The sequence below is a fragment of the Eublepharis macularius genome, chromosome 3 (genome assembly GCF_028583425.1).
Source record: "Eublepharis macularius isolate TG4126 chromosome 3, MPM_Emac_v1.0, whole genome shotgun sequence".
Classification (NCBI taxonomy): Eukaryota; Metazoa; Chordata; class Lepidosauria; order Squamata; family Eublepharidae; genus Eublepharis; species Eublepharis macularius.
The window spans coordinates 65141370-65166655 of NC_072792.1; the positions used below are offsets into that span (position 1 = coordinate 65141370).

General features: G+C 41.3%; 1 protein-coding gene across 2 annotated transcripts in view; it reads left to right on the plus strand.

Annotated features, from left to right (window-relative positions):
- Window positions 1-25286, plus strand: part of CLCN4 (chloride voltage-gated channel 4) — a 47762-nt gene that overhangs the window by 15044 nt on the left and 7432 nt on the right. For both annotated transcript variants that reach the window (XM_054973909.1, XM_054973910.1), the window contains exons 5-11: window positions 1566-1688; window positions 2699-2905; window positions 3002-3082; window positions 5124-5669; window positions 16770-16956; window positions 17831-18229; window positions 20796-21012. In XM_054973909.1, the coding sequence (XP_054829884.1) occupies window positions 1566-1688; window positions 2699-2905; window positions 3002-3082; window positions 5124-5669; window positions 16770-16956; window positions 17831-18229; window positions 20796-21012 (1760 nt within the window). The remainder of the gene's footprint in view (window positions 1-1565; window positions 1689-2698; window positions 2906-3001; window positions 3083-5123; window positions 5670-16769; window positions 16957-17830; window positions 18230-20795; window positions 21013-25286) is intronic.

Sequence of the window (25286 nt, forward strand, 5' to 3'; positions counted from 1 at the left end):
AAACAGGCTTGAACTAAAAGGTGCTGCTGAGCCCCAAATTCTTATGCGCTGCCAGCTTCTTTTTCCTTTCTGAAATGATTGCACATTCGGACATGGATAGCAAACAAAGCCCATCCTGTAAAGGAGCAATGATTATTGCCATAGCTGGCTCTTATTTAAAGCTCTATGAGAAGACATGCATGGGGAAATTAAACTAATGCTCTTCAGCTGTAGCAATAAGAATACACTATTTTAGTCATAGAATCAGTATGTTAACAATGGAGATGCCATTCATCTCTTCCTTTTGCTGGGATTAGCAAATCCAGCTGTCAAAATGAGTGGGCAGAAGAGTTAACCAATCAATCGCTATTTCTACAAATAGGTAAGAATTAAGAATTGGACAGACAGGAGACCATAGTATTCCCTTTTTACGATTTGAACAGATCTTCCAGCATAAAGCTAAGGATAACCAGAGCAAAATAAAAGAGGCACTTTAAAGACTAACAAATTTTAATCCAACTTTCATGGGTCAGGAATTTCATCAGATGTCTCTCTGACTCATGAAAGCTTATGCTGGAATAAGTCTTTGTTAATGGTGCCACTGGACTCCTGTTTTTGTTTTGCTGCTACAGATTATGATGCCTACCTATCCAGAAGTCATGTTTGAAGAGTAATATCTGATACAAGATTTATCTGACTGGCACGTTCATATATGCCCAGAAATAGGTTAGGGTGCACAATTGGGTAAGATGGCAACCAAGATCCTGCCCATGTGGCACAGCTTTCACTGGTGGAATGGGAGAGCTGATACCCTTCCTTCACTGATACTTTCCCACTTTTCTAAACTGTTTTCTCCAGTGGGGATGAATTCTAATCTCTGGGCCTTATCTGGGCCATTTTCACACTGCTTACCGGCCATGGAACATCGCACCGAGCTCCCGGAACGACAGCGCCTTCTTGGCGCAATTTCGTGCCAGGAAGACGCTGTCGTCCCAGGAGCTCGGCGTGATGTTCCATGGCTGGTAAGCAGTGTGAAAACGGCCCTGGAGAAATAACAGCTTTTAAAAACTTTTTTTTGATAGGGAGAAGTGCAGGTGGGGAAAAGTTCAGTGTGTCCCTCTTGCCTGCTAACGTTGCACCTTCAGCCACTTGGTTTATAGGGATTTGTCAACAGGTGATTCTGTTAATGTGTTGCTAGTTGCCTCACAGGCAACTGGCAGAAAATGAGAGCAGTTACTGAACATTTACCAAATGTTGTGTCTGCCCCTCCCACAAAATGCTTCAACGTGTACTTGAAGTTGAGTTAGAAATACATTTTGTGATTGCCATGTGTTGTGTCTATAGTTTGGTACATATTTTTATTAGTTTTTTTGTATGCTTGAATTGCATTACTGTAAATAACATAAAAAAGATAAACTGTGTTAAAGCAGAAACCGAGTCAGCCGTACAGCACTGCAGTACCACGGTTATTGAGACCAATTTTGAAAACTCTCCACACCTTCCTTCATTTACTTAGCAAGCTGCAGAAACTTGACGCTTCTTGTATTTGTCTAACAGTAGGTTTTTTTTTCTTATTGTTTTTCTAGGGTGCAAGTGCTTACATTCTAAATTATTTTCTTTACATTTTGTGGGCTTTATTGTTTGCTTTCCTGGCTGTCTCCCTCGTCAGAGTCTTTGCCCCCTATGCCTGTGGTTCTGGAATTCCAGAGGTAAGTTTTTCTTTTTAGCTTGACAACTTGTTGAAAAGAGAAAAAAAATAAATTCCTTGCAACATTTCTGACAAATCCATACTAAAGGGCTTTAAAAAGGGTGTGCGCTAAAAGAAAAGGAGTTAGTAATGACGTCTTGTATTTTGTAGAGACTTCAGGTTCACAAGCCTTTTTAGAACTTGCCCCCTATCTCTCAGCCCGGGACCTAATGACAGTGATCCATGCAACGGTCACTTCCAGGCTGGACTACTGTAACTCACTCTACGCAGGGCTTCCCTTGGGTCTGATCCGGAAACTACAATGGATCCAGAATGCTGCTGCTCGTGTCCTGATGGGTGTTCCATACAGGACACATATTACACCAATCCTACGGCAGCTTCGCTGGCTCCCCGTGGAGTTCCGGATCCGTTTCAAGGTGTTGGTTTTAACCTTTAAAGCCCTAAACGGATTGGGACCAGTATACCTGAGGGACCGTCTCTCCCTGTATGTGCCCTGGAGAGCTCTTCATTCAGTGGGTAAGAACTGGGCCTTGACCAGGGCCAGGGCCTTTTCGGTCCTGGCCCCAACCTGGTGAAACTCTCTGTCTGAGGACACTTGGGCCTGCCAGGATCTTGTATCATTTCGGCGGGCCTGCAAGACGGAGATGTTCCACCAGGCTTACGGTTGAGGCCAGCATTAGGACCATCATTGAGCCCCCCACTGGTCTCCGGTATTCGAGTACAGCTCGTGTGTCTGTCTACCTCCTCTTTGTATGCTGGGGGCAGGATTGTGTAGCCAACTATATCAGGTTTTTTAATTGCTGAATTTTATTGTATAATTTGCTATGTATTTTATGTATTTTATTGTATTTTATGACTGTTGTACCCCGTCCTGAGCACACTTGTGGGGAGGGCGGGTTAAACACCGAATAAACTAAACTAAAACTAAACTAGAAATACCTGACCTCTTCAAAATTCGTATCAGTTTCACAAAATCAGAGCTGCCAATATGTTGTTCTTCCTGCCTTCCAGATAAAGACCATCTTGAGCGGTTTCATTATTAGGGGTTACCTGGGCAAATGGACCCTCTTAATCAAAACAGTCACTTTGGTTCTAGTGGTGTCTTCCGGTCTCAGCCTTGGCAAAGAAGGGCCTCTAGTTCATGTGGCTTGCTGTTGTGGCAACTTTTTCAGCAGTCTCTTTTCGAAGTACAGCAAGAACGAAGGAAAGAGGAGAGAGGTAAAGTTGATTGCACAATTTTCTAGCCTCACCTCATAAAATGTCTCTACGTGTTTCCCAGAAACTCTGACTTTTGTGTCAATTTCTCCATGCTAGGTACTTTCAGCAGCTGCTGCTGCAGGAGTATCTGTTGCCTTTGGAGCACCAATTGGTGGCGTACTTTTTAGCCTGGAGGAGGTAAGAAGCAGCCTGGTTTATGAATAGCCATAAACTCTGTCTTTTCTGAAGATACTTTGTAAAAGGCCTAGATTAAGACTCAGTTGAAAGCTCTGAAGTGTCCTGTTAAAGTACTTCACATATACCTTGTATAGTACACTCAGTAGGAATTCCTAATTTTTGCTCTTCGACACTAACATATTTGCAATTGTTTAGTGAAGATACCTGGGATAGTGTAGTAGCTCATGGTCAAAGTTCTGTAATCCTAGTCCTATTCAACTGCTTATTATTCCTATTAATTGCATGATTTACACTATGTAATCAATCTGCCTTGAGTCTCAGTGATAAAGGTGGACTGTAAATAAAGTAAATAAAATAGTAAACAAAAACAAATGTCACATAGATCATTAGCCTTTGAAAGGGAAATTACAATTGTGTATGGCTTGATTTGAGTCAGGGACAGGAAGGGGGGGGGGTTAACTCTTCCACCACTCACGTGATTTCATTATTCAAAATACACTCCTTTGCATTAATTAGCTTCTTAATTAAAAAAGAAGTATAGATATTTAGTGTGCCCTTTTTCTTAAAAGGGCTGTAACAGCATGCGAGTTAGTTTCAGTTTATGAAAGCATGCCGTAGTGAAAAAACGAAGGCCCTCTGCCCATCTCTATATGGCTCTGATCCCAAATTAGCATCCCGCATGGTCCCAGCCCAAATTGGCTCCTCATGGCTGTAACTGAATTTATGTAGACATTGGAAAGATGCACTCACAAATTTTCCAGTGTCTCAGCCTTTATGACGCTAAGAGTATGCTAGGGTTGCCAGGTCCCCCACCCAATCCTTCTTTCCCAGTGAGCAGAGGCAGGCTGAAGCACGCTGCTTGCAGGCTCCACAGACCCAATAGAGTAGGGTTGCCAGGTCCCCCAGGCTTGAAAATGGGAATGGGGGAGATGTGGGAGGAGCATCAAGGGAACTTACTTTGTCTGTGCACATAGAGCATGCGCACACTTCAGAGGACTTCCTCGTTGCACTAGGAATGACATCATTCCCAGTGTGACGTGGAAGTAATTTGACAAAAATCAGCCCCAAATACTAGACTGAGGACCAAATTTTATTGAATCAGCCCTGCATGCGACTTGTCATTTCCATGACATTCCCAGCATAAAAAAGAAACACTTTGTAGTATGCGGGCATGCTCTGCAGGGTTTTTAGGCCTGTTCCTGTGCCTCTTCCCCCGCTGGCCAGGTGAGAGATGATCAGGGATGGAGGCTAGGAATGGGAGATCCCACTGAGATGTCATAGCTTCTGGTTTAAACCAGAAGTGATATCACTGAGCTTGCAGAGCCTGTGTGCAGCATATTCTGATCCACCTCTGCTCACCTTTTTCTCCCCCCTGCTGGTCAAGACAGCAATGGTGGGGGCAGAGGTGGGGGGCAGGGGATCCCCTGCCATAATGGGGGGACCTGGCAGCTCTAGATTATGTACACTTCAAGCTGGAAAGTCTTCAGTTCATGCACCAAGTCAAGCATAGACTCCCTAGGCAAGCCAATATTTATAGGATTGATGATACAGAACAGCTTCACAAGAGTAAGGATTATTAAAATAATGTACTGAAACCTACTGTAAAGATTACTGAAATAATATGAATTTGTTGCTGTGGACATTCTAATGAGCTTACAGATGCAAAATACTACTACACTCTTAGTGGGCTGTCTATATTATATGTTGCTGTGTAGCAGTGGACACTTCTTATTTACAAGATGACTAAACCTCTTAAAAGTTTCAAAAGGAATGGCTCATCCACTGCAACTCAATTACTGAAAATCTAAAGGAATATCTGAACATTAAAATGGTGCAGTTTTTCCCCATATGACTATATATATAATCTCTGCTCAGAGTCCGAGAATAAATCATTTTACAGACTTGCAAATAAAATATCCTTTCCACGTACAATGCAAGATATCTTAGAAAAAATGGAGCTGGACATTGTTTAAATTGCATTGTAGCATAATAACCAATGGAAACACTCCAGTTATCGTTAACAGTTTTTATTTGCTCTTAGGTGAGTTATTATTTTCCCCTGAAGACTCTCTGGAGATCATTTTTTGCAGCCCTTGTTGCAGCATTTACCCTGAGATCCATTAATCCATTTGGAAACAGCCGCCTAGTTCTTTTTTATGTTGAGTATCACACACCTTGGTACATGGCCGAACTTTTCCCTTTTATTCTACTTGGAGTTTTTGGAGGCCTGTGGGGGACACTTTTCATCCGATGCAATATTGCGTGGTGCAGGAGACGCAAAACCACAAGGCTTGGGAAGTACCCAGTCCTAGAGGTCATTGCAGTAACTGCTATCACTGCAATAATTGCCTACCCCAATCCATACACCCGGAGGAGCACCAGTGAGCTCATTTCAGAGCTTTTCAATGACTGCGGAGCTCTAGAGTCTTCACAACTCTGTGACTACATAAATGATCCTAATATGACTCGACCTGTGGATGATATTCCTGACAGACCAGCTGGCTTTGGAGTATATACAGCTATGTGGCAGCTAGCCCTGGCTTTGATCTTTAAAATCATCATTACCATATTTACTTTTGGCATGAAGGTAAGTTGAATGATTTTGTGTGTCAAGATCATTTTATTGCAATCTAGATTCTGGTTTAGTAATCCACATAGTATAATATGAACAAAATCAAGAGCGCAGTTATATTGAAAGGATACTGTGGGGTGAGGCATGAGGGGTGAGGCTGAGGAAGGAGCCTCTAGTGCTAGAGGAATTCAGTCCACTATGTTGTGTACATCTGATGTATTTAAAGGCAACTCTTTTTCAAGAATAAGATTGATTCTGCTCATATCCTTTCAGTTGCATTTTTAGAATCTGTAAACACATTCTAATTTCCTTAAATAAACAAATACATAAATGAAAGCTTCTGGCAGTAGTTCAATTCACTATATTAGCTGAGCTAATTATTATCTCTTTACAAAGGGAATATGCAACTGAAAACACTGTTTTCTTAAACATTTGCTTCACCCTTCCTTTTTGTCTATATGGCACAATGCATTCTAGTTTGGCATGTTAGACTTTACAGACCAAGAACAACAAACCAGGGCTTCAAGAAGTCAAATCCTGAGTGTAATCCAGTTTCTCATAATACAAAGTGCAAAAGTGCTATAAATACATGCATAAATACAAGCCAGATTATACAAATATATATATGTAGCAGTAGTTATTCTTATTGACACATGTCCGTGAATCACGTGGCCGGAGGAACGGTGGGAGAGTCTGTTGTGCTGGCTTCATACTTATGCTCAGTCCGAACTGTTACACGCCCAGGAGGAAGTGAGGAGTGATACTCACGAAACGGGTTAATGTTATTTGCCTGCAAGTTCCCGTCGGCGTATTTTTATATACATTTTGACTTCATGGACTGTTAATGTACCACTGGCACAAGCTCCCACCTACCGATTCTTCTTTGTCAATTTTGGCATTTGCACTTTAACTGATAGATTTGTTCCGGACAGTGACGATTTACAATTATTGTATACCTGCTACCTACTTGAACTCTGTATTTATGCACTTATGGTTGATTTTGTATAATCTGGCTTGTATTTATGCATGTATTTATAGCACTTTTGCACTTTGTATTATGAGAAACTGGATTACACTCAGGATTTGACTTCTTGAAGCCCTGGTTTGTTGTTCTTGCTACTTTGTACTAGGGTTGCCCTTGTTAGTTTTGCAGACTTTACAGACCAGCAGTGTAGCGTGGGTTTGGAGTGCCCGGGGCAATTCCTGGGTTCCACATGATCATGCATGCTCCCGGGACTGTGTGATGACATCACTGGAAGTGACATCATCTCGCAGGGTGCGGGAGCGCTCCTGCAATTTGGGCCGCTCGCCTCCCCGCCCTCATCAGGCAGCCCTGTACGAGAGCACACTGCTGCCAGCTCGGCATGCTCCTCAGCTGCAGGATGGCCTCCTCGTTGGTGCAGCAGGCAGCCAGGGTGCCACGGGTGGCCTCCCGCAGAGCACAGGCTGTCCTTGGCACAGCATCCCATGGCACCCCCCAAAAATTATGTGCCCGAGGTGACCACCCCTCTTGCCCCCCCCCCATGCTACACTACTGCTACAGACAATTATCTCCTGGGTACTTGAAATCCTTTTGACGTAGCTGTAGGGCCCTCAGAGTGTGAGGTAGACTTCCCATGGAAGCAGAAGCCTTTCCCTTTATTATTTTGTGCATGTCTTTCCTTTGTGTATTTATCAAGCTAAGTAACGCAAAAAACATTGGGGCTTCCCCATTTATTATGCTCAGTTTCTTACTCTTTTAGCTCCTAACACAAACTGCTTAAACCTTTCTGAAATCCTTGGAGTGAAAGAGAGCATGTGGGATGCTGACAGGAAGTGGAGTTATTATATTAACTGACTGAATTTAAAATGGAAACCTAATCACCTTGTCAAGCCATTGGCAAAACTATAATGGAAGTGTTTTAATTTCATTCTGGATGATACCCAAATACAGTAAAGTTATGCCAAAATGTGAAGCTGGACAAAGCTACATAAATGCCTAAGTCTCTGACAACACACAAAATCACCAATATTTGGAGGGAACTTTTGAAGTGATTGACCATGGTTTTGGTTAAAGGGATGACTTTGAAGATTACTTGGTTTTTAGACAAAGTTTTCATATTAGTGGTTGTTGGGGGTTTTCCGGGCTGTATTGCCGTGGTCTTGGCAAGACCACGGCAATACAGCCCGGAAAACCCCCAACAACCATCGTTCTCCGGCCGTGAAAGCCTTCGACAATTTTCATATTAGCTTGGATAGGTTTTCAGAACAAGTGTTAGAGATTCTTGACAAGACCATGAGGAACAAGGTAGTATGGAATGAGACTTGTTTTGTGGCTTTTATTTTCTATAAATCTCACTCACCAATCTCAAATCCAAAGAAAACTCATACTGTTTCTTCAACTTAGGGCTACGGGACTATTTTCAGATTCTCACTTCATCAGCTTATCCTCAAAAAACAATACATTGTGCTCTGTTCCTTTATAGCCTCCCCATGGGGTCATTTCAAAAATCATCTCATAAACTTCTTATTTGTGGGATTGTTTGAAAAAATAATTTCATAAATATGAAATGTTATGCTAGAATGGAGCCTTAATAAACCAAAATCTGCTCTGAAGTCTCATAACATTTACTTCATATAAACTTGCATGTTTGTAAGGATCATCCCAGTTTCTCTAAGACTTTGATGTATTCCCAAAATTCAAAAAATCTTAATATTTTAACAGTGAGGAATTTTTATAGATGAACATTTATATACACAAAAGCTAGGGAATTCATTATCATCTTTAAAGTATAAACACAATAAAAATCCTCTGATATTATGAAGGCTTTCTTTTAAATTGAAGATTGTGCTATTAAATTTTATCTGTATATGCTGTAGTCAAACAAGTTAGACTAACCTTAGAAAATATAGAAATAATGGTTTATTTTAATATATTAAAAGTTCACAAGCCATATACCAACTCAGAAGATCCCACTTCCATGATTCAAGTTGTTATTTTTTTCCACAATTTTGTATACTAGTCCATATGATAAATACTACTCATAATGACCATTTTAAAACTCACACGTTACCGTTTGTAAAGACATAAGATTCAAAGTCACAGTAAACTACTTAGCTAGTATTAAAGGTGCCACGTATAGGATTCCCAGATCTTCCACTATGGTGGGAGAACAGCTGCCAGCAGTCCCTACTGCCTGACACTGCTCTGTCAGCTAGCCGGAGAAAAATAAACTAAAATGTGACTGTTGGTACAATATTATACTCTCTAGGAATTGCCAGAAACTCTTTATCATACAGTTTTTGGCAAATTATAGAGAAGCATGACATCATTTCTGAGTTTCCCCTGAAAGTGATGCAACACCATCATGCTGATGTTGCCTGCCCCTATGTTCTTGCCCTCCTGACTTCCACTGGTGGATTGCAATTCTAGTCACATTAAGTGGCTTCTACGTGGAGGTGATTCTCCATTAGAAAATGTAGCATGTGGTCCTGAAGGAAATATTTAAGTTACTGCTAGGCAGAAGCTAGTTTTATGCAGCCCCAGCCAGCTCCCCCCCTGCTCAGGTTCATGGCAGGCAGCAGGGTGGAACTTGGAGTGTAGCCCGTGTATGTCTGGCAGGGCGGGCGCCATGGAGGACTCTCATTCTCTGACAGTTCTTCTGGAGTCTGATGAGCCAGGTAGAGGACCTCTGCATGTGGGGAGCGAGGATGTTGCCAGGGGTGGGGGAATGTGGAGCGACATCCTGGGATGTCACCGGTTCTTCCCCACTAGGCCAGGCGACTCTCCCATTTGCTCTTTGTGGAAGCAGGGATGGACTTCGGGAATCCTGCACTGAGAATTGGGATGGTGGCCCCGGAGCAGGTTCTCTGGTCCCACAGGCCAGCATTCCATTCTGGGGGCCGTCATCCCAAGGACCAGAGCTTGGCTCGTGAAGTCCACCCCACATTTTCCTCGCAGCTTTTCAATGTGGTGATGTGTTTCAATGGGGCTGCTGCAAGTTGATGGGCTTCCATCACATCTAATGGGCCTTCCAGCCTCTCTGACAGTTTCCAACGGGCAGTCCCATCAGTCATTACAGAATCCCTCCCCCTGCTTGCCTGTAAGGAGCTGCCTCTCCGTGACCTTGTGGGGGCTTCTCCTGAGTGTCAGGTCCCTCTGCCTTTCTGGTTCTACCTTACAGGGAGGGGAAGCATGTTTCTTGGAGTGGTGGCAGCAGCAGGTGTAGGGAGAATTTGCAAGCGAGCAGAGCTTCAGCCACCAGCCTTGCCCTTGTTGGAAATGGGGGTTGGGTGAGCGAGAGTACAGGTGCCCTGCCTGCACCGTCAGTGTTACCCCCCCCCATGGGGCAGGGCTCCTCTCAAGGCGGTAACTCTGTTGGGGTGCAGCAAGCCTGATTATGGTGGATCTTTCTGCCCTGCCCGCCTACTCTTTGTGGAGCCATTGGCAGCTGACAATGGGAGATACGGCCCAGCCTGTGGACTGGTTACGCCTTCCCCTATCACTTACAGCACTGTCAACTTCCACCACACTCCAGTTGGCAGATTCTGCAGCTGTTGCCAGAGCAACTGGGAAGTATTCTTTCCTTGCTGTGTCTTGCTGGCCCTGCCCCCAGTGGGCTGTAGCTCTCACCCTGCCCCCGCACACCCCACCTGCTGCTCAACTGGGTGGCCTCCCCTGGCTGGGTGCCCCAATGCGGGTGCACTGGCTGCAGGGATGTGTGGTTTCTGGCTGCCTGCTCCCTGGGGGCAGGAGGCAGTGTTGCTGGACAGCAGAGATCGTGGCCTGCCCATTGGCTATGCCTTTGCTTGCCCCTTGCGTGCCTGTCAGGGGGTGATGCAGCCATTGGCTGGTGCTGGCAGAGTAGTGAGGGAAATGGCGGGGTGTGCACTCTTGGCACTGCGCCTTTCTGTGCTCAAAGCTGGTGTGGCTCTCCTGCGAAAGTCTATAGGGAGTGGCTGAGTGGTGCTGGTGCTGGATGAGGCCTTTGGTTTGGGCTGTTAATGATGTTGATTTTTGGTTGATTTTAATCATTTTAGAATTGATTTTAATATGTATGTTTTGTTAGCTGTCTTACTGGCCTTTATGAGGGGAGAATGGCAGGATATAAATTTTGTTAAATAAATAGAAATAAATCATTTCCAGATTCTATTTTTTGGTTGCAGAGGTATAAGGAAAAATGTTCAGTCAGTTCCTTTCTCCTTACCACCCTAGGAAAAAAAAGTCTACTTATTTAAAATGAAAGCTGAAAAACAGTACATTGTTGTAACAGATTATTATAACATTACAGTACTATCACGATATAGCTATAACTGCTTTTTAAAAAACCTCTAAAAAGCCCACCCTCCATGTGCATGTGTGGGTGGAATGTCTGCTGCCAGGGACTAAGGTAAGGAAAATGGCACCAATGTGAGACAGACCTGAAAAAATATGTACCTTCTCATCCACATAACACCCCAGGTGTTCAGACTATGATCTTTCCAAAAAAATCTTAATCAAACCAGATTTGGGAAAGATCACCTTGCAGTGGAGGAAAATACCCAAACAGGATGAATAGAATACAATGTCAATATTCCCTGAAACAGTGCTGATATTCCCCAAAACATTTGTTTTATATACTGCCTTTCAGAATAACTTAAAGCCCACTCAGAGCAGTTTACGAAGCGTGTTATTATTTTCATCACAACTATCACCCTGTGAAGTGGATGGGGCTGAGAGAGCTCTGAACGAGCTGTGACTGACCCAAGGTCACCCTGCTGGCTTCAACTGGAGGAGTGGAGAATCAAACCCAGTTCTCCAGATTAGGGTCCTGCCGCACTTAATTACTACACCAAACTGGGTCTCAAGGGGTTTTCACGTGATCTGAGGAAGCAGGGGAACGGGAAGTGCAGCTGAATTTTATGCTTTCTTATTGCGTTTCTGGTGTAGGGAGAGAACAAATACCTTTGCACATTACTTAGAAAGTGTGAAAGACAAAGTGTGACTCAAATTGCATGTCTGCTAATTGATCTGGCCTCCATTTACTTGCAGAAGTGAACTGTTCATTTTTGTACAGCCCACAGAGTCACCCACTTAACTTCTTCAGTTCTAATTTGTCTTCAAAATGTCAAGCTGGTATTCACTGTTAAAAGTCTGATGCGAAATAAATTCATCCCAGTCAGTAAATCTTTTGCCTCTGAAAAAGGGCTTTATTTTACAATACTCAGTATATATATCTTGCTAAGATGAAGGGAACAAGTGAAACTGACTGATGCTTTCATTTCACCTTCTTTCTATTATTTCTTTATTGGACTGGTGACTTGATTGTGCCTCAGGTAACAAGGCTGTAAATCACAAAGCCTCATGAAAACCTGGAATAAAGGAATGAACTGCCTGATTTCACCTGTAAGAAGTCAGGCACCTTGTTAACAGTCTCATATTGCCTTTGATAAGTAATTCAAATCCAGTCTAAATTATACAGAAAAGAGGTATAATAAAGTTGTGGAATATTCTCAACAACAATGGCTCATTTTTATATTTTTTTAAAAAAATGATTTTATAGCCATTTAACCTGTGAATAGATTCTAACAAAAAGAAGATGGAGATTTGCATATTTTTGGTCTTACAGAATAATAAAACTCGAGATTTGAATTAGTAGCTAGAAAGAAACCTGGAATGAACCCATAATTAAAACTGGACTACAATAAAATACTTTTATTAAAATCTTAATATTCTTTTAGCAATTGTATAAATTGTCTTCACTCCATATCACAAAAGAGCAAGGGGAAAAAATGTAAGGTCGAAGATAATTATAACATCAACTTTTACATGCAGTGGTGGAACTGTAGTTACATTTGGATGAATTTGTAATTATGATGGGGAAAAGCTGCAAAGTAGTGATTCCCACTGTCATTCTGATAAAGTTTTGTGTCAGAATTTGAGCCGTAAGATTGTGAGTTTTTATTTAACCACATCCTGAGGGAACTTTTTCAAGTCATGGATAAAATAAAATTTGACAGGGTAGGGACACATTCAAAACAAAGTTTTACTATAGAATAATTACATAAAAAGTAAATAAGCAGTAACCATTTTTCTATTATAAATAGTCATAAAACATCATCCTTTGGCTGTGTGAAAGGACCCTGATACAGAGTACTTGCACGTTTCCAGTTCTTAGGAAATGAGCGGAATTGAGTTTCAGGGGGGTAGCTGTGATGGTCCGCAGTAGACCAGCAAGATTTGGACTTGAATCTAGCAGAATCCAGCAAATAATTCAGATGTAAATTTGGAATTGGAGCAAATGTAGTTGTAATATAGCTTGGCTGTAAACAACGAATGGGCAGCAGCTGGAAGCACATAGTTTTGTGTAGCAGTCAGTGGGTTTCAGTACAGTGCACATGACCCACTGTTATGCCACATTTACTCCATTCCTTGGACAGTGACTCACTCCTGAAGGATTTACATCTGGCATTTTTAGGATTACCATACCCAGATGAAATAAAGAATAGATTGACAAGGCCAGATTGTGCCCAGAAGTAGCCTATTACTAAAAAGGCCCCAAAGAGATAGTAACTGAACACCACTGATTGTCAGTCACAGCTCCCTGTGGAAGACTGTCCAGTACATTGATTTTGAATCCTGCAAATCACTTGCGGCAGATGCTTGCAGTCCAATATCTTCCCCGTGGGTCCATCCCTCCATGAGCCCTTACTGATCTCAGGAAATAGATCAAGATGGGTAGCTGTGTTAGTCAATCTGTAGCAGGAAAGTTTGTTCCTGGTTGAATGTGCTAATAACTATGCACGTTAGTCTGCTGCAGTGGGGAAGGAGGAGGAAATGAGATTGCTCTTTCTGCTCTCTAAAAGAAGACAAATAAAAGAACAACTTTTGCCCACTTCCCCTCTCCACTACACTAACCCAGCCCACAACGTATAGCACACACAAGTCCTTCCATGCAGGGAATAAACTTTCCCAGGGTTAGAAACAGTGATGGGCGGAGGAAAGGGCTGGGATACGGCAAGCCTTGGTCCTGTGGATTGCAGGATTTAGCCCTTCATTAGTGATCTACAGATATGGTTGCCAATACCGGGAAATTCCTAGAGATTTGTCAGTTAAACAAATTCCTAGAGATTTGTCAGTTAAACAATGCCAAAAGGGAGTTTAGAGACCCAGAACAGAACAGCTTTGGAGAGGGGCAAGAAACAAAGAAGTAACACAATTATATAGCCTTTTGTAAATTATAAGTTGTCTAACTCATATCAATAGATGAAGATGGGTACAGTGTTAGTCTGTCTGTAGCAGTAGAAAACAGCAAAACTTGAGTAGCACCTATAAAACTAACATTTGTGGTAGGGTATGAGCTTTTGTGAGTCACAGCTCACTTCTTCAGATACCTCAGGTACCTCAGGTATCTGAGAAGTGAGCTGTGACTCACAAAAGCTCATACCCTACCACAAATTTTGTTAGTCTTATAGCTGCTACTAGACTCTTGCTAATATTGAGGCCCACGTGCAGAAGCTTCTGAGAATGACAAGAATATCTAATCGTAACCAGGGCTTTTTTTCTAGGAAAAGAGGTGGTGGAACTCAGTGGGTTGCCAGCACAGGGGCAACTCTTGGTGGAAGGTCGCGCCCCGGTACCACATGTGCACATGCAAAGTGTGTGCACACTCCCAGGACCAATGACGTCACTTTGGGTCAGCTGGAATAAGGGGGGAGTTTTTAAAAGTTTAAATCGCCCTTGGTGAAAATGGTCACATGGCTGGTGGCCCTGCCCCCTGATCTCCAGACAGAGGGGAGTTTAGAATGCCCTCCGCGCCATGGCGTGGAGGGCATTCTAAACTCCCCTCTGTCTGGAGATCAGGGGGTGGGGCCACCAGCTATGTGACCATTTTCAAGAGGTTCCGGAACTGTTTCACCGCATTCCAGCTGAAAAAAGCCCTGATCGTAACAAAAGTGAAGATATATTTCAAAGATGGGGTGTATTGGTGAAGATGTTCATGTGTATAAGGAAGTTATAATCATTCTTTTTTAAACAGTCTTTGATAAGATTAAAAAGTGGCAAGAATGAACATTTTTATGTATTTTACAAAGGTATTTCAAGTATAGGTAACCTTGTATGGTGTTTGAAGTTATAAGATAATTAGTTAGCCAAGAATGTGCACCCTTATCAAGGGGGAAAGCTAGCTATTGTTAGGAGAGGATTTAAAAATCCTTTAAATATGTGAACTTGAACTGATTGGGAGCTTCTTCTAGGAAGGGGTTCTTTGCTTGCGACCTGCTTATCTTCAGGTTAAGATACTCTTACGGATTCATGGTAATCCTTTACTTATCTATGTATCCTGACATGGATAGCCCAGATGAGCCTGATCTTATCAGATCTCAGAAGCTAAGCAGAGTCAGCCTTGGTTACTAATTGGATGGGAGACCTCCAACGAAGACCAGGGTTGAAGGGCAGGCAGTGGCAAACTACCTCTATGAGTCTCTTGCTATGAAAACCCCACCAGGGTTGCCATAAGTCAGCTATGACTTGAGGGTACTCTCCATCACCTCTTACCTATGTAACAGTAATGGATGGTACAGTTTCTCTTGATTTAGTCAATGTTAAAAATGTGATCATTATGTTTTAATAAAAGATTAAAATGGAAGCAGAGATTCTCTAATAATATTACTTGTGTACAGCACCCATAATGAACCTAAGACATTATTGATGTGTACCTCTTGCCAGGAAGTAAATAATCTGATATAGGAATGCTAACTAGATGCCTATGGCTTTTTAAAGTGCATGCCTGTTTCTGAATCAGGCCTGATCAGAGTCATCCAGAACAATGGCTGCCACTCCGGCATTATAAGTCATGGCAAGTTTTTATCACTTTAGCAAAACTAGAGAGATTATGTTCTCACCAATTACTGCTATTGTGAAAGCTGTTGTACTTCTTGATTACATTAAAATTTTACATAACTACATTTCATCCCATACACTTCAGGTTAAAATACTCTTATGGATTCATGGTAATTAATCGCCTTTAGTTATCTATGTATCCTGACATGGGAAATGTAGGATTCCCTTTGATACGGCTGTTGGCAAACTTTCCCCTCATTGTATATACCAAGGGAAGATCTACCTCATGAATCTATATGGTTCTAGTCCCTGAAAGGTCATGCTAGAATAAACAATGACCAAAAAAAAGATACTGAAAACATCATCTGCACGAATGTGTCTTTGGTAGTCCTGTTCTGTTTGAATAGAGACGTGCGTAACTTCATCTTTTTTGTGTGAGTAGTTTAATTTTACTTTTATTAATTTTTAGAATTTAAAATGAACACCAGTTCTAAAAACTCCAATTCTAAAAATATTTTTTACTAGAAGATACTTATATAATATTTAAGTAATATGTTATTTTTCTTCCACTTTCTCTTCATCCCTTCAGGTTTATTTAGTGTTTTGTCAGGCATTCTATAATATATGGTGTGTAAAAAACAAATAAAAATCACTGAAGAAGGCCTCACACAGCTCAAACACATTTGGTTACATGTGTATAATCACTGGTCATTTTAAAAATGCCTGTAAATATATGACATCCCCATATATATGGATGTAATTGTTCAAGAATTTCTACACTAGGGGAAGGCACTTATATATATAGAACCAGAGTGATTTTTTTGAATCATACAGTTTTAGTTCTTGGATTTTTATTAGATTTTGGTACCTTTTGTGTTGTTTTGGGGCTTTGGTCTTGGCACTTGTATCTGTAAGGTTTTTTTCTTTCAACCTTTTTGGTCACCCAGTTCTTTTTGGGTTGAAGTCCCTGCCCTCTTTTTTTTTTACTCTTTGCAGAATAAACAGTGCCATAAGATTCCTGTTCATTTTCTCTCTTTGTAAAATGACCCTGAATTAGGGGAGGGCAGTCAGCTATAGTTCATACATAGTTCTGAAGGAATTGCCAAATAGATATGAAATGGAGTTTTGCCTGAGGTAGATATAAGCCTTCCCGCTGTTTAAAGGGATCATTATACTAGTGAAAAGAGGTAATGAGCCATAATAATTAAACAATTGTGTTTCCAGATAATCAAGTGGTTCTTCAGTTGTCACCTTTAAATTAAAATTTGACATCACTTTTGTACATATAACAAAGTCCTTTTTCTTTGTTATTTGAGATCCCTTCAGGCCTCTTTATACCCAGTATGGCTGTAGGAGCTATAGCTGGTAGAATAGTTGGGATTGGAGTAGAGCAGCTGGCTTACCATCACCATGACTGGATCATCTTTAGGAACTGGTGTAGGCCAGGAGCTGACTGTGTTACCCCAGGACTTTATGCCATGGTGGGAGCTGCAGCCTGTTTAGGTACAGTATATCATTTCCATCATTATTTCATGTTGTATGATATATAGGAACACACTGTTACTTTTTGAATTCATTATTTATGGATACAAAAGCTAGGTTCACATGTTTCTTTATGAAATGGTATTAACAACTAGATAATTTTATTATGTAAATTTGTTGAAAATGCATATCGGATCTGAATGTGGCTTACAAAGAGAAACATGCTATCAGTTAAAACAAGGCCCTTGATCAAATCTAGACCTCAGTGTAAATATTTGTAAACAACACACTGACAGTTTTCTCCCCCAATCGATCTATTTATTATTTATTTATATTTAATAAAATTTATATCCTGCCGTTCTGCTCTCCTATGGGCTAGCAAGGTGGCTAACAAGTTAAAATATACATGATAAAATCACATTTTAAAATGATTAAAACTAACCAAAACAACACATCATTAAATAAATATTAGACAGTAATATTAGGGGATAACAATACATGTATATTCTGAGGCCATTTTATCCAAAATGGCAAATCTCCAACTTGTTACAGAGAAGATCAATAACATGAAACTTGTATTTGGCCAAAACCTTAACATCTAAGCATTCTGAGTTCTTGGTTCTTGTCTACCTTCAGACTGTACAGAATTTAGAAACACTTTGGATATGTCCTCAGAGATCAAGAACATATTTTGAAAGCATTGTTTACATATGGAAGCCTTATAGGAGTGACCACGATTGTAAATTACTACTAAATTGCATCATACTTGATAATAAACTGAATAAGATGAAATTATAGGCTTCTGGGAAAGCAAGGAAGTATCTCAGAGATGGGAACCTGCTATACAACTAACTGATAACTTGAAAGATCTTTCTTTCTATCTCTTTGTCTTCAGGTGGAGTTACAAGAATGACAGTCTCTCTTGTTGTAATCATGTTTGAGTTGACAGGAGGATTGGAGTACATTGTACCTTTGATGGCTGCAGCAGTAACAAGCAAATGGGTAGCTGATGCCTTTGGGAAAGAAGGGATCTATGAAGCACACATCCACTTGAACGGGTATCCCTTTCTGGACGTGAAGGAGGAATTTACTCACAGAACTCTAGCCACAGACGTTATGAGGCCTAGGCGTGGAGAGCCTCCTCTCTCTGTTCTGTCACAAGACAGTATGACAGTGGAAGATGTGGAGACTTTGATCAAAGAGACTGACTACAATGGCTTTCCAGTAGTGGTTTCTAAAGACTCAGAGCGTCTCATTGGCTTTGCACAGAGACGGGAGTTGATTCTTGCAATCAGTGAGTGACTCCTCCAAACTCTATATGCATTTGAATGTGTGATTACTTAATAGGCATTTTGTCAAGAAGAGCAGATAAGAAACAAATTGTGGATCAGGATCCAAAGCATGGGTGGGGGGCCTTAAGCTTACACGTGGTCATTTCAAATCTCTCTGTTTCTCATCGAGACTCTACCTTTAGAGTATGACTGACAATGTGAATAACATCATGGCATGTGTTTGCTGATGTTATTTCTTCCTGTAGGAAGAACAATGTTGCCTTGTTACATGGCAGTAACATAAAAGGTGTCTTTTGTTGATCTGAGTGGAAATAGACTTTCTCATTTTAGATACTCTTTCATTCCATCTTCTTTTTCTTCTTTATGTGCAGATCTTACCCTAGTTCAAATTAAATAACATATTTTCAATCAGATTAATATAAATTGTGGGAAACAGGACAGAAATTAATATTCTTGAAATCACCACCACCACCACAACAACATTCATTGTATATACTGTCCTTCAGGACGCCCACTCAGAGCAGTTTACAAAGTGTGTTATTATTATCCTCACAGCAATCACCCTGTGAAGTGAGTGGGGCTGAGAGAGCTCTGAAAGAGCTATGACTGGCCCCAGGTCACCCAGCTGGCTTCAAGCAGAAGAGTGGGGGAATCAAACCCGGTTCTCCAGATTAGGAGTCTTGCCTCTCTTAACCACTACTCCAAACTTTGCAATAGATCAACAATAACGTGATCTCAAAGACTGTTGGAACCTCTTAAAGCAATGGTTGGCTTGAGTTTGACAGTTTTAATTTCACCAAGGGAGAGATTCAAAAAAATTCAACTGAGATGTGTTGGAAAACATTAGTTTGGGATAGAAAAGGTGAGAAATGGATTAATTCTTCTTAAATTGATGGAAATGAGCTCTACATTTGAGTTGAAGATCTTTTCTTAAGATAATTAGCAACCAAAGTCAATCAAGAATAAAAGAGGTTAGAGTTAGCTTGGATTTGGTTTTGAACACAAGATACGTTTAGATTGTCAGCATTCTTGAACTTTCAGCATGTACACCTGACACAGAAGAAAACAAGGGAGGCAGAAAGGACATCAGCCTCTTGTGGTGCATCCTTCAGCAATAATTGTTAAGAAGAGTGCTAGGTACAGTTAGTAGAGTGAGAAGTTCACAATAATAGCTTTAATATTAGTTTCAAGGTGCAGCTTAATTGAGAGAACTATTCAGAAGCCAAATAAGCATTGCTTACAAAATGAAAAAGGAACTTATTTAGGAACTCTGGTGTTCTCTCCTTATAAACAGTCATCACCTGAGACAACATACTTTAGATAAAGGTGAAGCCAATTTCATTTACAAAATATACACCTCCTCTGTGAAGAGCAAGTCAGTTTCTGTATATCTTTTAGGATGCTTTCTGTGCTTATAACAACAACAACAACCTGCTCTCTCCACAAGCTCAAAGCGGGTAACATCAATGAATAAAAATCACATTAAAACATAAGAGTCAGTATAAAAAGGCAGCAACTCTACACAGCGGCCCATATGCCAAACCCAAACCCCATACATTCCATGGGGTGGAAGATGGTATACATATTAGGTGAGCCAGCAGACAATCAGAAGGAGGGAGCTGCATTCCTCCCTCAACAGGAGACTGGCAAAAAAGAGCTCACCCACACCCCAAACACAACCATATGCCTGGTGGAACATTTCTGTCTTACAGGCCTGGCAGAAGAATAGTAAATCCTGCTGGGCCCTGGTTTCCACAGACAGAGAGTTCCACCAGGTAGGTGCTTAAATACTTTCCCACTATGTTTTGAATCCTACATTTTCCTTCCACTTCTACAGCTCAGTCCTTGACTGCACAGGCAGTATGCCTTTATGGAGCACATTCCTCCAAGTGCTAGGCACTTCCCACTAATGCTAGATGTTGCGTTTTGTATGAATGGAAAGCACCGGGCACCAGTGGACTATGTTTCACAAGCAGAAGGATCAGGTCCAAGTATTTAGCTGCAGTTTACTGGCTGCTGCATATTCTTGATGTCATGAGTCTACAGATCAAGTAAGGATTACCTGCTTAAGTGAGAAAATACCTGCTAATGACTCGATCCACAATTTATCGAGTGCATATTAAATTCATAGGTTATGAAAGTCAGATATGGGAGCCACTACTTTGGGCTAATCCAGGGTCAGTTTCATCTCATAATGTATGGAAATTTCCTTCCTCCTCACATACGCTTATCACTTGATTACTCAACATGTGACAACTATCAGCCAAAAATGGCTCCATTAAAAAGTACTGGGTGTGTGATATACTGATTTTAGGTAAGGTAAACATTCTATCAATGGCAGTTAATCTTGATGACTTATTCACACATGCAAGTAAGCATTTGATGGATTATCAGTGAGTTACGAATATAAGAACTACACCATTGTTTTGGTACTCCACATTGGAATCTCTGTGAAATTCTGGTTCTTTTTCCTATTCTTATCACTTTAAAAGGATACCAGAACTATAACTTTTTCTCTTTTAACTTCATTTCTTTGTATGTAATTTGCCTGAATTCCTTGTCTCACAGAGAATGCAAGGCAGCGCCAGGATGGGGTAGTCAGCAATTCCATTGTGTACTTCACTGAAGACCCCCCAGAACTTCCTGCAAACAGCCCTCACCCATTGAAACTCCGTCGCATTCTGAACCTGAGTCCTTTCACTGTCACAGACCACACACCAATGGAAACAGTGGTAGACATCTTCCGAAAACTTGGCCTTCGACAGTGTCTTGTCACTCGCAGTGGGTATGGATACATATATACATATGGACAGAGTTATAGGCTTGTAGTTATGAAGCTGACATGGCAGGAAAGACTGATTGTGCATGCTCATAGGATGTTAGATTTTTATAGTTTGTCCAGCAAGCATTGGCAAGTGAATCCCTTGATCATTTGGGCACTTCCAACAACATAAGAACATAAGAACATAAGCAAAGCCATGTTGGATCAGGCCAGTGGCCCATCCAGTCCAACATTCTGTCACACACAGTGGCTAGAAATCCAGTGCCATCTAAAGGACTGTCAGTGAGGCCAGGACACCAGAAGCCCTCCCACTGCCTTCCTTCCAGCACCAAGACAACAGAGCACCACCTCCCCACAAAGAGAATACCATCTATCTCCTGTGGCTAATAGCCACTGATGGACCTCTGCTCCATATATTTGTCCAGTCCCCTCTTGAAGCTGGCAATGCTTGTAGCTGCCACCACCTCCTGTGGCAACGAATTCCATGTGTTTATCACCCTTTGTGTAAAGTAGTATTTTCTTCTATCTGTTCTAACCCGACTGCTCAATAATTTCATAGAGTGCCCACGAGTTCTTGAATTGTGAGAAAGGGAGAAAAACACATCTTTCTCTACCTTCTCTAACCCGTGCATTATCTTGTAAACCTCTATCATGTCTCCCCTCAGTCGTCTTTTCTCCAGGCTAAAGAGCCCCAAGCGCCTCAATCTTTCCTCATAGGGAAAGTGTTCCAACCCTTTAATCATTTTAGTTGCCCTTCTCTGTACTTTTTCCAGTGCTATGATATCTTTTTTAAGGTGTGGCGACCAGAACTGTACACAGTACTCCAAATGAGGCCTCACCATCGATTTATACAGAGGCATTATGATACCGGCTGATTTGTTTTCAATCCCTTTCCTAATAACCCCTAGCATAGCATTAGCTTTTTTTATGGCAGTCGCACACTGTGCTGACGTTTTTAGTGAGTTATCTATCATGACTCCAAGATCTCTCTCTTGGTCAGTCTCCGCCAGTTCAGACCCCATCAACTTGTATTTATATTTTGGATTTTTGGTTCCAATGTGCATTACTTTGCACTTGGCTACATTGAACCTCATTTGCCACATGGATGCCCACTCTTCTAGCCTCGACAGATCCCTTTGGAGTGCCTCACAATCCTCTCTGGCTTTCACCACCCTGAACAATTTCGTGTCATCTGCAAATTTAGCCACTTCACTGCTTAATCCCAATTCCAAATCATTAATAAACAAGTTAAAAAGCATTGGACCCAATACCGACCCCTGTGGCACCCCACTGCTCACCACCCTCCACTGTGAGAAGTGCCCGTTTATACTCACTCTCTGTTTCCTATTAATTAGCCAGTTTTCGATCCACAAGAGGACTTGGCCCTTTATCCCATAGCTACTGAGCTTACTTAGGAGCCTTTGATGAGGAACTTTGTCAAAAGCTTTCTGGAAGTCAAGATAAACAATATCTATCGGGTCTCCCTTGTCCACTTGTTTGTTCACTCCCTCAAAGAACTCTAACAGATTGGTGAGACAAGATCTTCCCTTACAGAACCCATGCTGAGTTTTCCTCATCAGCTTTTGGTCATCAATGTGCCCACTAATTTTATTTTTGATAATAGTTTCCACCAACTTACCCGGTATTGACGTCAGGCTGACTGGCCTGTAATTTCCCGGATCTCCCCTGGAACCTTTTTTAAAGATGGGGACAACATTAGCTACCTTCCAGTCCTCAGGAACAGATGCAGAGTTTAATGACAGATTACATATTTTTGTGAGGAGATCTACAAGTTCACACTTGAGTTCTTTCAGAACTCTTGGATGTATGCCATCTGGGCCCGGTGATTTATCAGTTTTTAAATTATCTAGCAGTCGCATAACCTCCTCTCTCGTCACCTCAATGTGACTCAGGTCTTTCAAAACCCCTCCCAAAGTCAGTGCTTCCGGAGTGGGCATGCACTTCTTATCTTCCACAGTGAAGACAGAAGCAAAGAACGCATTCAGCTTCTCGGCCATTTCCCCATCACCCTTTAGTAATCCTTTTACGCCTTGGTCATCCAAGGGCCCCACTGCCTCCCTAGCTGGTTTCCTACTTCTAATATATTTAAAGAATTGTTTATTGTTTTTCTTTATGTTCTTTGCAATATGCTCCTCATATTCCCTTTTTGCCTGTCTGATCACAGACTTGCACTTTTTTTGCCACAGCTTATGCTCCTTTTTATCAACCTCACTCCGACTAGTTTTCCACTGCCTAAAAGAATCCTTTTTACCTTTTACAGCTTCTATTACATTGCTTGTTAACCATGCTGGCCTTTTCCTAAACCTATTTGTGCCTTTCATAACCAGCGGTATATATTTAATTTGAGCTTCCAGGATTGTAGTTTTAAATAGTCTCCAAGATTCCCCAAGTGTTTTGACCTTTTTTACTTTCCCTTTCAGTTTCTTCTTCACGTACCCCCTCATCTCAGAAAAGTTACCCCTTTTGAAGTTAAACATGGCTGTGTTGGTCTTATTTGGCAATTTCCTATTTATACATATGTTGTACTCAATAACATTATGGTCACTGTTCCCAAGTGGTGCAATCACATTTACATCTCTCACCAGGTCTTCAGCATTACTGAGGACCAAATCCAGGATCACCTCTCCCCTAGTAGGTTCTGTAACCATCTGTTCCATAGCACAGTCATTGAGACAGTCTAGAAACTCACTTTCTCTCCCCCGATTCGAACACCCATTGGCCCAGTCAATGTGTGGGTAGTTAAAATCACCCATTACAACACAGTTTTTTTGTTTAGCAGCCATCTTTAATCCTGTCATCATTTTATAATCCTCCTCTATTTTCTGATCTGGAGGGCGATAACAACCATTTCCTCACCAGATTTCTACCATCTTCTGATTGAAAGAACACTGTTTTGTTGTTGAAAAATAAATAATTGTCCAAATCAATCTTCAGGCTAGAAATAGAAAGAAAAAAATCTGGAGTATTTTAATTTTTATGCTGTTGCAGTGGGAATAGACCTTCCAAAGTACAAGTAAGACTTTGAAAACATACATGAAGTTTCCTTAAAGTGAATCAGACCCTTGCTGCATCAAGTTCAGTATTTTTTGCTCAGACCAGCAATAGCTCTACAAGGTCTTGGGTAGAGATCTTTCTCTTCCCCTAGTATCTGGCCCTTTTAAATTGAGATGCTGGAGGGTTGAACCTGGGACCTTTTGTGTGCAAACCAGAGGCTCTTCCTCTGAGCTACAGTCCCTCCCTTTTCTTCTTCTCCTTAGCTGCTGGTCTTAGGGTTAGGACAAATTTTTGTAAAAATTTAGTTGATTTTTCTGCTCTGGTATGTTCCTCCTCATGCAGACTGGCATGTATCCAAAGGTATTAAATAGGCTTATTTCTGGTAATGTGCCTCAAGATATAAGGTGTGATCCAGCAAAATGTACATTCTTTTATTTCCCATTGATTCAAGTGAGGCAGGTTTAAACACATATTTTAATCTTTTCCATTGAAATCCTTGAGAATTAAATTCTTAATTTTGGCTAACTCATGCCAAAAAAGAGTGTCATGGTAGTGGTATGGGATGGGCAAACAGGAAAAAAATGAACCTTGTTTTACACTGATTAATCTAGTTTTTAAAAAGATCAGGAAGGCGAGGTAGAGTAAAATGCACAGGAAGTAAAAATATATACAGCTGGATTGGATATTATGACTTGTTCTGCTAGTGGTAGAACTGAGGAGTCTTGACTGGGCAGAATAGGTGTGTTTCTGCTGGAGGGTTCTATCACAATTGGAACAGGTTAATAAGATCCAACCCTTTGGAGGAAAGAGCAATGCTAAATGTAGTCAACTCATAAATTACATACATTGTAAACATATTTATTGTAGGTAAAAGGTAAAGGTGGTCCCCTGTGCAAGCACTGAGTCATTACTGACCCATGGAGGACGTTGCATCACGACGTTTTCTTGGCAGACTTTTTACGGAGTGGTTTGCCATTGCCTTCCCCAGTCATCTACACTTTACCCCTTGAAAATGGGGTACTCATTTTACTGACCTTGGAAGGATGTAATGCTGAGTCAGCCTTGAGCCAGCTCCTGAACCCAGTTTCCGCTAGGATCGAACTCAGGTCATGAACAGAGCTTGGGCTGCAGTACTGCAGCTTACCACTCTGTGCCACGGGGCTCCTGTCATATTTATTGTATAAAGTTTAATTTTTATGAAGGAAAAATAATTCTTATGAAGGATTTATGAACTAAAACTACGCAGCTGCAGTGGAATGCTG